The sequence below is a fragment of the Phalacrocorax aristotelis genome, chromosome 7, assembly GCF_949628215.1.
Source record: "Phalacrocorax aristotelis chromosome 7, bGulAri2.1, whole genome shotgun sequence".
NCBI lineage: Eukaryota > Metazoa > Chordata > Aves > Suliformes > Phalacrocoracidae > Phalacrocorax > Phalacrocorax aristotelis.
In genome coordinates this window covers 9,853,220-9,866,126 of record NC_134282.1, presented here as the reverse complement: position 1 = coordinate 9,866,126, position 12,907 = coordinate 9,853,220, and the positions used below count along the sequence as shown (strand labels likewise).

The 12,907-nt window shown below is 41.4% G+C and overlaps 1 protein-coding gene across 4 annotated transcripts in view; it reads right to left on the bottom strand.

The window, feature by feature from the left end:
* The window catches only part of LOC142059706 (uncharacterized), a 32,179-nt gene that overhangs the window by 8,595 nt on the left and 10,677 nt on the right, over positions 1-12,907 (bottom strand). For all 4 annotated transcript variants that reach the window (XM_075098644.1, XM_075098645.1, XM_075098646.1 and 1 more), the window contains exon 3: positions 3,659-3,734. In XM_075098644.1, the coding sequence (XP_074954745.1) occupies positions 3,659-3,734 (76 nt within the window). The remainder of the gene's footprint in view (positions 1-3,658; positions 3,735-12,907) is intronic.

Here is a 12,907-nt window from a genome sequence, read left to right as displayed (position 1 = left end):
CAACTATACGTAAAGAGTCAGGAGAACTGCTGAGAAAGACAAGTCCCACATTGCTGTTAAACCAAAGCTGCACCTGAGGTGAAAGGCCAGAGCTTTTATCCACTTAGTTACCAAGCCTCTGGTTTAAAGCACAAGCATAAACCCATCTGCTCAGCAGCATGCAAGAATCAAATCAATTACTGCCACGTTATGTGACTTTGGAACCTTTATGCTTTGGAGGAAATAATCTGGATTTATTACTTGCTTAAGAAAATAATACTACCTCTAGCTTATTTTCCTAATCATTATTTTTTCACTTTGCTTCTGTAAGAATTATTCAAAGCACTACTTTCTTAATGGAGTGCAAAAACCATCCCACCCATCTATCTGTCCTATAGCAGCAAAATGGCATTTACAGTCTTAAGCAGGAAATGAGCAATTAAAAGGCAACAGGAGGTTATTTTTTATTTCCCTCACTTCTCCAGACTAATAAACATATCAGAGTGTATGTGCTGTGTGTGTTGATTACTTGGACAATTGGATGTGAGGCAAATAGTCCTTAAACATGATGGCAATAGGTGTGTCCATTACAAACTGAAAAATTCCATTAGCTTTTCAAAAGAACTAGGTTTATATATTTTCCAGAAGCACAGGGTAAGCAAAAGTCTTTTAAATTAATTAATAAGTAAAATAAATTCATTTTCCCAGACTGCTTCAACATGAAGGGATGCAACAGCACAAGTACATGCCATAGATCATTTAAGTAGGCTAAATGTTAACAGCCTAACAGTTGTTAGAACACAGCATTCATCATATTAATTCCAACCTATTCAAAATTCCTGTCAAAAACACTAAGTGGAAGAAACTAAAATAATTTGGCTTGTAAAGGGCATTGGCACAACGGAGGTTGTATGCAATAAAAATAACAAGTACTTGGCAGTGCCTTTTGAAGGATGCGTGCTTAATCTAGGGAGTAAACGTCAAGAAAAAAGTCACAGCCCAGAAGAAGCACAGAAAAAAAGTTAAAGAAAAAAGTTCACAAGAAACGGCTGAAGTCACTTGTTCAGCCTGGAGAAGAGGAGGCTGAGGGCAGACCTCATGGCGGTCTGCAGCTTCCTCACAAGGGGAGGAGGAGGGTCAGGCGCTGACCTCTCTTCTCTCTGGCGACCATGATAGGACGTGAGGGAATGGCAGGGAGATGTGCCAGGGGAGGGTTAGGTTAGATATTATTAGGAAAAGGCTCTTCCCCCAGAGGGTGGTGGAGCACTGGAACAGGCTCCCCAGGGAGGCATCACGGCACCAGCCTGACAATATTCAAGAAGCACTTGGACAACACCCTCAGAGACATGGTGTGAATTTGGGGTTGTCCTGTGCAGGGATGGGAGTTGGACTTGATGATCCTTGTGGGTCCCTTCCAGCTCAGGGCATTCTATAATTCTATCATTCAGTGTGCTCTGCATCTGAATTTTGCAAACAACCAGTCTCACATCCCTCTGTGCCCACTGCTCCCCAAAGCATCCTCAAATACCTCTAGTGAACAGGACTTTCAGAGACTTTGGACAGTGCAAGCCTGCGCAAGATGCGTGTCCTCTGGACCACAGACTTCTCTTGGTATCTTTAAGGCCCGCCCAGCCCACAGAAGTGAAAAGGAGAGAGAGAGAAACTGAGATCAAAGTCTGAGGAAGAAAGAGTACATGTATGCTAGTGGACTTGGCTTTGCCCTTGAGAAGCCCAACTTTACTGTGAACCAACATAGAAAAAAGAATATACATGTAAATCCCAAGTGGAAAATTGAGGCTTTACTGAAATAGCTTGTTCCCATAATGTTATCAAATACAAATACCCAGGTTCATTCCTGTCAACTTGTGGCAACTCCATGGAGCAATTCAGTCTGAGATGTCATTCATCTAGCTGGAGCTTCATCTGGCCGAAGCTTGCTCTTTCTCTCCATCAGTTGAGTAGTGAGACATTCTGGCAACCTGGCTTCTAACATAAGCATCTTCCATAAGGGTATAAAAGGGATGAATGGAGGTGTAAATTCATGTCTGCAGAGTTGTGCACCCAGAGACTCGGATTTACATTGCCCATTGCTAGACCTGAGCTAGCTCCAGTGAATACGTGGAACAGCCATGTGGCTGCGCTTGCATCATGCTGAGAAAGGTGTATTGTTTTGGTGCAACACTTCTAATGCAAATATTTGGCTTCTCTGTTGGATGCAGCTTGTATCCTACCAGCTTAGAGCACAGGCAGAGTAACCTTGGGTCTGTCTTCACCAAGTTAACAAAGACATATCCTTCAGTCCTCCCCCAGCGATGGATGGCATGCTGTAGGTGGGTTGTAGTTCCTTTGGTCATCCTCCACTGCTGCCTGGTCGTGATTTGGTGGATGGTTGCTAACTAAAACAGTGCATGTACCTCTCTAAGCACATATAGAATAATGCTGCACACATACAGACAGGGTTTGTCTAGGCACCTTTCCTTTCCATTCAGTGTACGTGTTTTACACATACTACATATACACTACACTATATACTACAGCCACCTACATCAGTGGAAATGCAGAGATCTGTATCAGATCCTCAGCCCACACAGATACCTAGTAAGTTCATGTTTGCATCAGCCCAGTAATATCCTGGTATTCCTTATCTGACACAGAAGATTTCCCTGTCCCGAATCCCATGCCATTGATTTTGCACACAGTGGCACTGGGTCACAAGGCAGCAGCAGCGCAGCCGTGGTCTCTGCCAGCAAGGGGGCTGAGCATACTGCCTGCCTTTTCTCTGCCATGAATTCCTCCCTCTCTCCTGGCTTGTCTCCGATGTGCCCTGTTAACAAAGCCGCAGAAAGCATTTTTGTGAGATAAACTGGCACACTTGCATAGCTAGGCTGGTTGTGCTGTTGAGCAAAGGGTTGAGTTAGTCCAGCTGGAGAGGGGTGGCCAGAGCCCTGAGCCGGCAGTTTGCCCCTCACCACTCTGCACTGCACAGTTTATGGTAGGGTTGGTTAGATGGAGATCTGCACTCATTTTCTAACCCTTTATCTTAGTTTAGCCTTTTATTCACTTTAGGAAGGAATATAATTTTAGGTTATTAGATAGCATAATTTATGCAATTGGAAAGCATTAACATAAGCATTAACAAAAATATATTCACAATCTTTAATAGATCATTGTTAAGAACTATATGAATAAAATTACAGCTTTGCACAGAGCAAGTGATGCTAGGCCTTGAACATAAACAGTTTAAAGGCATCCATGTTCTGTTTTACCAGTAGTGAAACAATATTCAAATGTCAGCCCAAAAATTAATTAATAGATGTTCATGGTATATAACAAATCAAACTACTTTTAAGCTAGATTCTGGACACCAGTTCTATTGTTTCTGCTCAGGCTACAGTAGCTGAAAATGTCTCTCATTTGTGTCCCTAACCAAAACAATTAGCCTGCTCTTCGCTCAGCCTGAACTGCAGCCATGCTTAATGACAAGGAGGGAGAGGAGAAAAGCCTGTCAAACAGGATTATTCACGAAAAAATAGCTAAGTGGATTTAAAATTGCAACCTGTCACTGCCTTCTGCAAGTCATTTAGGAAGAGCTGGAAAGTAGAATAACAATCTTATCAGGAACAGAAAACCTAAGAAAGAAAGAAAGAAAAAGGGGACTTGTGGGAGAAGATGGACAGACCTGGCTGTGGGCAGAAATGGTGGTGATGTGTTCAGGTCACAGCAGTCCTGATGAATGTGGGAGATGAGAATGATGCCTGTAATTCACAGAAAAAAAACAGCGAAAGACACAGAGAATACAGAATTTTATATGTATTTTAAATATGGAATATATATATTCTATTAAATATAGAATTATGTATACAAAGATATAATCTATAATAAATTTATATATTTACATACCTAATTAATATTTGTATATGTAAATAAATAATACCCTGGTATATATTTTTATACCCATATATATGCACATATGTATAACTTCCTTAAACTCAGTTGTTCCTAGGATTGTTCCTGGGATGGCAGAAATAATGGTGCTTCATTCCTCTTTGCCTCCTTCCTTTCTACCCCAAAGACCACTTTCAGAAATCTCATGAAATAACTAACTGAAGATAAGCACAATTTAATTCTCCAGTGTTCAACTCCTTCCATAGCCTCTTAAAATACAAAAAAAAAAACCCTCTTGTAGCTGGCCCAGGAAGAAAAGCCAGTTTGTGGGTCAGGAATTTTGCCCCCATCCAAGGCTGTGTCTAGAAGTACACTGAATGCTGTCCCTCTCCTGTACTGGGGATATGGCATTCTGTAACTAATATTAAAATAAGCTAGAATATTTTAAAAATCCTTAGGGTGTTTTAAAATATGTATGATGGGGAAAAAATAATGCTAGAGCAGAAAGAATATGGACATATTGGCAGCTACATGCTGGACAGGAAAATAAAGTGAGGACACCTGCTGTTTCCAAAGGTGACATGGAAGTGGTGATAAACTGTGAAGGAAGGCCCACATTTTACATTCTCCTTCCATAAGCTCTTCAAAAGAAAGAAATGGTGACAATACCAATGTTCTTACAAAATACAGGTAGAATATTTTTTGCCCTGGTCAATGCAGGTATGAACTTTTATCTTCTGAAATTTATGAGCTTTGGGCAATTTGAAAGCTTTTCCTCTTGGCCATAGCAAGGCTTTTTTGCACTAAGTGAGAAGAAAAAGATGCTATCTTTGCATATCAAAAGTAATAAAAAACCTACTAGAAAATGAGAGAGAATGACTATACCTACTATTCAGAGACAGAAGACATGAAAATCTCTTAACATGTTGAAGATATTTCTAGGTTAGAATTAAAGAATAATATTGACAAGCTCTATGAAACCACAGTTCAAGCATAGCACAGGACTCATATCTAGGCTGTGGATGGATAAAATTGGAAGTCTAATCACATAAGCATTTCATCACAAATCAGCATGACTCAGGCTGATTTGCAAGGCAGGGCAGATGCAGGACCCTCCTGCATGGTCTGACAACTCACCGTTCAGCAGTGTCCCCTCTTCCATGTCTAAAGAGCAGGTTTTAGCAGCTCCAGACACTGCTAGCCAGAGCAGGAATACCTTTGGGGCTCCTACTGGGCTAGCGGCACTGCAGGAGCTAAAAAAGCTCTCCTCCTCGTCTGTGCAGTTACTTAAAAGGTTCTATTTATTTAATGATATGACCCAGGAACGAGAGCATGAACTGAGAACAAAAACGAGAACATAAGCAAACCCAGTGATCAAATGCCAATGCTTATTAGCCTGTGTTCTTCTACCCCCTGCATTGAGATCTGCAGGAGAAAGCCAGGATCTCTCCACTGAAGCCCACTGACATAAATAGGGCTTAGCCACATATATCAGATTACAGGATATTGGTCCTGAACTAGTCTTGAACCAGTGATCTAATCCCATTACCAATCCTGTGAGTCATTCAGCTCCACCAGGAGTTTCTAAAGTACTTTGTATTTAATAAAAATGTACAAGAAAGACATAGTGTGTTTGTAATACACTCTCATTATCTCAGCAGATGTACTGATAGTGGAAAGAAGTCTTACTAGTCTCAGACCTCTCTTGCTCAAATGGAAGATGTAAGAAAAGTATAAACAGCTTAAGCTGTTCGTCATCCACTAGACTGGGTCCTAACTTCGAATTCTCTCCAGGCAAACTGGTGCTGAGATTTCGGGTTTCACTCAACTGTTCAAAAAACCTGGAAGCAGTGGTGTCTGTCTGGACATCCTTGTAGCTTTGAGAGATCTGCGGGGGATCACAGAGTCACAGACTCATAGAATGGTTTGGGTAGGAAGGTACCTTAAAGATCACCTAGTTCCAACCCCCCTGCCATGGGCAGGGACACCTTCCACTAGACCAGGTTGCTCAAAGCCCCATCCAACCTGGCCAGGGTGGTTACAGCTAGATGATCTTTTGGGTCTTTAAGGGATCTGCCCTGAAGAAGCGTAAAACAGGAAAGCAAAAGAGAAGACACATTCTTCAGAAAATAAGTAGTACCAGCATTTCTTGTGCCTAGTTTTACAGCTCTCCAAGTGAAGTCTCATGGACTTTGTCCAAAACAATGGACGAGGAGAGCCCATTCTGTAACTCTGTGTATTGCAATAATTTCCTCCTTGAACTGAAACTGTCATCTTCTGATGAGCAAACACTCCAGAGCATTGCAACTGAGTCTCTTGTGATACTTAGTACAGAGAGGAAAAAAAAAAAAGCAAATTTAAAGAAGTGTTTTGTTATTTGAGTGAATACTAACACCACTTCATAAAGTAACATCAGCAAGACATTTTCTGCTGTTAGAAATTTCTAGATGAATCTGTTTTAGAAGCTATTAGGTAATTATTTTATCACAATCACCTGTTTTTCATTGGTAATTGCTGTGCTAAGGCTACACTCCATAACGGTCCCCTCTGGCAGTTTTCCTGTCTCTTCTCTTCACAGGCATTTTGCAGGTATTCTTGTTCAGTGGCTGAATTTCCAGCTCTATTCAGGCTGCTGTCCTTTCTGTGCTGTTGGTGCTGAGAGCAGATTTGTGCATTGCCTTCAGTTCTGTAGGCGGTGTCCAGGCAGCACAGGCAGAGCTGTTCACAGACACCCCAGCTCATCCCAGCCGAGCAGGCACTGGGAGCAGCACAGCACTCAGTGGCCATGCTACCCAGCTTGACATGTCCTGCACAGAGACATTACGCTGCCGTGACAATATTCCCTCCAAACTCAAGCGTGCTTAGAGCTCATTCAAGTACGTTAACACAGCACTGTGCAAACTTGCTTCTTGCTAGTCTCAGCCATTTATCTGCTTTTATTGTGCATGCACAAAGAGAGCAGTATTAGTCCCTAACAACTCTGATATCATCAAAAGTAGGAAAGAAAAACAAAACCTGAAGCTATAAGCACTGTCTCACTTTGACTGCATGTCAGGAAAAATTATTATCAGGAGTTTGAATTTGGTAGGACCATGTGATCACGCCTCCCCGTGCCTTCGTTCTGTACAAGACTGGCTGTGCTCATGGCAGGGCAGGACCAGCTCTCATTTTACTATTCAACTGAAAGTGGTCACTTTCTTTGACTTCTTGTTTTGTACTGCTAGCTAAGTGGACAGTGTGTCCTCTGTCCTCTGAAACGGTTCCTTTGTCATTAATCAAATTCAAATGTATGCCTCAGCTGCTCTCTTAAATTCTCATCCATGAACTATGAAGCAGCAATGGTTATCTGCTGAACTAAGTAGTTCAACTAAAAGAATCACATATATTGTTTCCAGTCAAGGGACACTATGAATAGATTCTATGTAAAATTACTGGGAATGCACAGCCATTTTGCCAAATGTTATGGAATTTCTGATTCCAAACCCTGTGTGAAATGTAATTTATGTTCAGATACTGACAACTGAATCACACTCAGCATTTATGCAGTGCTTTACATATGTGAACTGCCATAAAACATTAATTAAGCAATAGATTTCCTAATACTGAAAAAGTACACTTACACCAGGCTCGGTGCGTTAAATGTTTAAATACTGTCAATGCTTAAATACTATTTACAGAATTTCATTGTACTCTGAATTCAGTTATTGGCATAGCTGTAACATTCAATGGCTTTTTACATACGGTAAGTGGGAGTAGGCACAGTGATTTGGTCTTTATCTACACTAAACTTTACTTTGAAATTTTACTTTTGCTACCAATATGCTATTTTAAAAATGAAGCAACTGTAGTAAAAACACAGCCTGCCTATTTGTAGACTCATGGTACCTCAACAATAAAGAGATAACACTACAGTTTATTGTTTTTTTTTTAAATGTTCCAGATACTTTTACTCCTTTTTGCAACCTATTCTTTGGTATTTGAGGACACGCAAAGGAGAAGCTTTGCGGAACCCTCTTCATTTCCAAACCGCTGCCTGCAGTCCCCAGGTAACGACCATATTGTTCGTGCCACTGCTACACCCTGACTGACAGGCAAATCAGCCGAGTATCAGCTGCCTGTAGGCTCTGAGGCTTACAAGGGTAAGTTAAATCAAGTGCAAATCCTCTTCAGGTGAAGCTTTGGTATACTGTTAACTGAGGGTCACTTCAGTTGACCCTTTAATAGGCAGGACTTAGAAATATAACATGAATTCCTTTACAGTGGAAAAGACATACTTTGGGCATTTATCTGTAGAGTGATAGACACTCTTTTCTAAATAAAATTTTAAGAGCCTCTTGTCTCCAGGGAAGCTCTAACGACTCATACCAAGGTGATTTAAAAGACTGCTGCCTGTGACTGCCTATTGGAGCCTTGCTAGAAGTTGTCCTTTCCCTTCCTCTGGCAGCAGCAGTAGATGCTTCTGACTGGTGCCACCCACAGCCCAGCACGCACATACTGGAAACAGGGGCAGCAGCTTCTCAGAGCAGAACAGGGCGAAACACTGCAGGTAGCAAGCTGCCCTGTCATGAATCCCCAGGGCATGTGTTTGCGTCCCTTACATTCAATATACTGCAAAAGAAGCACCAAGAGGTCTGCAGTCTGATGCATGCAGTGCTGTAGGTGAGTACAGTACGTATGTGTGCTCACACCTGCACATAGACGTATGCATTTGCAAAAGCACACTTCTGTCCTGAGAACCCTACAGTCTACACTGGATTTAATGGAGTGAGGATGGACACATGATGAGACAGGGAAGCGTGAACACAATGGCTATCCTAAGACATGACAAGGTTTATATAATGTTGTAAATGTACTACGTAAACGATAGTAGGGCTTTAGCCATACTATCTATCCCATGGCTTAGAAATACCATTACAATAAGCACTCATTTGATCTCTGTAACTGAAATCTTAGTGGATCTCAAACTCAAAAGATCAGACAGACACAAATTTGTTTTCAACCATGAAGCTAAGCATCACCAGTATTTCAAACTTTCATTCCTCATCTTTGTGTCATCTTTAATTTTGCTCACAAAAACACCTGCACTGAAAATGCAGCATTTATTTTTATCTGTTTCTTTGTACGGCTTTTATTGTCATGTCAGTGAAAAAAGCATTTGGACCCAGAGGCAACTTCACAGCCCTAGCACCTGACCCCTGGCCGGGACAGGGAGAGCGTGCAGCTTTTCTCTCTTCAGGAACTATTCCCAATTCCCTTAAAATATTCCTTTACTGGTACAGTCTAAGCAAAGTCCATACTATTAAAAATTTAAATGACCTTTGTCTCTATAGCGATCAGAAGATGAGGAATTTGAGTGTGTCATCTAATTTTTACAGACATAATCCTACCTCTTTTCTAAAATGTCTTACATGAGTCAATGTTACCTTCAGACAAGTCTCCCTGCACTGAAGTCTGTCCTTCCCTTATGTGCAATAGAAGAGGACAGACTCACCGGTAATGCTATTTACAGCACCAGTAAATTTAACTGTGTGACTTCTCAAGTGCCTCATGTATTGTAACTAGGACTATGAAATAGCCCATACAGTTATATTCACTATATAACAGTAAAGTTAATAATATCCTGGATATTTTTTGTCGGAGCCTCTGCTCTTTTTCAAGTGAAGCAAAAACCAGCGTGTATTTTCTGTGGACCACATTCATTAGCAAGAACAGACTATGACTTTGATTCCACATTCAGCTCTCCCCTTCTAACACAGCTTACTTTCTGAGATGACAGGTTTTTAGGTATTTGGTTAAAAAAAAAAAAAGGAGAGAAAAAAGTTAATTACATATAATTAAAGCTTCTATAAGGTTTCTACTGATGATGGGAATAAATGGCTGCGTTACATATAAAAGAAGAGAATTAGCTTTTAACAAATTTGCCATTTGGATAGCAATCTTTTAATCATTCAGAGCAGTAATGTTTGTCACTAAAACAGCAAACCCACTTTTGTCTTCCCTTGTGGTGCCTTCTCTCTACAGACATGCAAGCAGCAAAGCAGCAGCAAGGAATTTGCCCCAGCTTCTGCCATTCTCCATAAATCCAGCTAGAAAGCAAAGCCTGGCCTTTGCACTGAGAGAGCACCAGACTGTGTGGAGGCAACAGTGACTGTGGTATTAACCACAGAGTATGGGGAAGCATGGGGGAAGCACCCCATCCTCTCCTCACGCCATGCAGCACAGCTTGCAGCTGCAACTCTTTCCTTCTGCACAGTCCCTCTTGTAGGAGGATCTGATTTTGTAATAGTGTCTAGTACTCTCTTTTATCAGTGCTAGTGATAAGCAGACTTAGTTTAAATACAACCAATTTATTAACAGAAGTCAATCTTTTCAAGACTGAGCTTGATAACTACATGCTGAGAACCAACGCAGATCTCTATATAAATGTAAGGCTATCCAAAGCCACGGGGCACATGTCAATCAATGTGCCGAGACATTCTCTCCATATTGGTTACTGCAGAAGCAGCTAACTGCATTGCTGTGGTGGTTCCCAACCCCTACAGCTCCAAGCTGTATCCTCCTCCTGAAGTACGATGTTAGGTTTGGTGCTCAGTCATCTTACACAGTATGGCAGACAGCCACTTTGTATTGTTTAAGTCATGGCATTTTGTTGTTGTTGTTACTGGTTAATTCTGTTTATTGGTCAGGAAAATGGTACGATTTAGTTGTAGCTAGCCTGAGTCAGCACCACACCTTATAAAATGTCCCACATATTAAGTACTCTCCCCTTCCCTCCACTCCCTGGAGTCCCAGAAATGGCTTTCAGTTCCTACACAGCAGGCATGACTCATGTTTTCTGGGTGGTATTTATAGGCTACTAACTGCAGCACCCAGGTACTGACATTTCTGTGCTCACACCAGGTATGAATCTGGCAGACAGAGAGCAAGTACGACTCACACTTGGTAAACACCAGTAACTGCACTCCCTAAAAGCCTTTCTTTCTGCTGTCAAGCCCTACCAAGTCAGCCAGCTGGAGAGCTGTGCCAGGAACAGCTGGGCCAGCCCCTTCCCCAAATGCTGGCACCTCACCCCAGCTGGAGGGAAATGCCCAGACCAGTCACTTGTGGAATAAGGATCTGAGATGCTATTGCTTCCAGTTAACCGAGAGTGAAACTAAATGGGAATTTTTTTTTTTTAACCCCTTCTTTGACAGCCTGCCACAGCAGTCCTTCTGGGGAGAGGGAAGTCTTTTCATATAAGAGCCTTTAATCAGGAAGACTAAAAGGAGTTTAAAATAATTATTTTAAGCATGACAGTGCAGAATGAGTTCATGATGCAGAGAACTGGCACGTTCCTTCCAGGTCCCAGCAATCGTGAAATCCCAAATGCTCCTCCACACGCTTCTCTGGGCTGTGAAGACCCCAAACTGCTCTTGCTTTAGGTGCTACGCACTACAGTGCTGGATGGTTTAGTTTTAAAAAAACAACAAAAGACTATTTTTAATTGATTTGTTGGTGCAGCCATGAAAGTCCCAGAGTTTACTTTCCTCTTCCCATGAATTTATTTGCTTATATTTGCAGAAGGATTCAATCTAATGTAAACTACGAAATATGTTGTTTACAGTACAAAGACAGATACCGAGGCACTGGGTAACGTCGAAATCAAAAGTGACTCATATATATTTGCATTAGTCAGTCACCTCAGTGTCAGCATAGATGGCTGAATGCTACAGCGCTTCATTAAACAGTCTGTGAAAACATCTAGAAGATAATGACCTGGTAAGAAACTTCTTATGTGAATCCAGACATAGATATGACCAAACCACACCACAGCGTACTACAGTTTCCATTTTTGTCCAAATAAGTGGCCATACATTAAAAGTGGGATCCAGCGGACCTGACGTATTTTTTTACTGTAGAAGAGCTTCTCCTACACCCCCCTATTTCTAGTAAGAAAACAGTGTTGATATATTATTGTATTGTATTCACAGTAGTTATCAATCGTTTGCCATAAAACTGGGAAACATATAAAAAGATTTGTAATGCAGTTTGTATTTGCATTAATGCCTTGAACGCCAGCAGTCCAAATGCAAAATTTGCTGAGGCTATCAAGTTGGTTGTCAGCACTGGGGAGAACAGAATTGGAATTTGAAGTGATTTTGATAAATTGGATAACTATCAAACATCTGTGCCTTGGATGCCATCTTTAATGGTGTATCTAGTTTTAATTTTTAGTTTGCCATTACAGGAGAAGAATCTGCTCACAGGGTGAAGTAGCCTGCAGGCTTCACTAGTAGGGTGAAACCAAGCAAAAAAACCTTGAAGTATAGTTGAAAACCAAAACTCTCTGACCATCTTGACGTTTTGTTTTGCTTGCAGCGTTAAAATGCCACATCTGTTTCATTGATGCCAAGAGATCCCCAAAGTTCACCTCTTCTTGAGCAACTGAGAACTGGCCAAAATGAACAGAAGCATTAGTAAGATTAATTGGAATAGATCCTAGGACCAGATGTCTTGTTTGCTGTTTGCAAGTGGGACAAACAAGTAGAATTCAATTCTGTCTGGGGAATATGCTCTCTGTAAATAAAGTAACTTGTGTATTTTTCCCATTTACTACGGATCAGCTCCTGACTCCACATCACTCTACTTTCATTCAGACATGATTCTCAGGTAAGTCACAATCCCCTTGATAAAGAACCACGGGGTCTGTCTCTATGAGCCTGCTGTAGGTCCCTCAGCCCCGTTAAGTGATGGACTACAAACAGAATCAATTAACATTTGAAGTAATTTTTAGTCTGGTCTTTCCAGTATATTTTTATCACATGACAGGACTACTGCCATTGGTACTCCTGTGGTATCTTCTTACTGGAACTACCTGCAACAAGAAGGATACAGAAATATAAACACACCCACATTCAGTGAGTGATAATATTTTGTAATTACTGTTGCAGTTATGGACCGTGGCATACAGAAAGGCCTACAGAAAACTCAGAGCGGTGGGTTCCTGTGGTGGGGCAAGGAATCTGCCTGCCAGGATCCAGCCTGGGGATGACGCCCTAAGGGA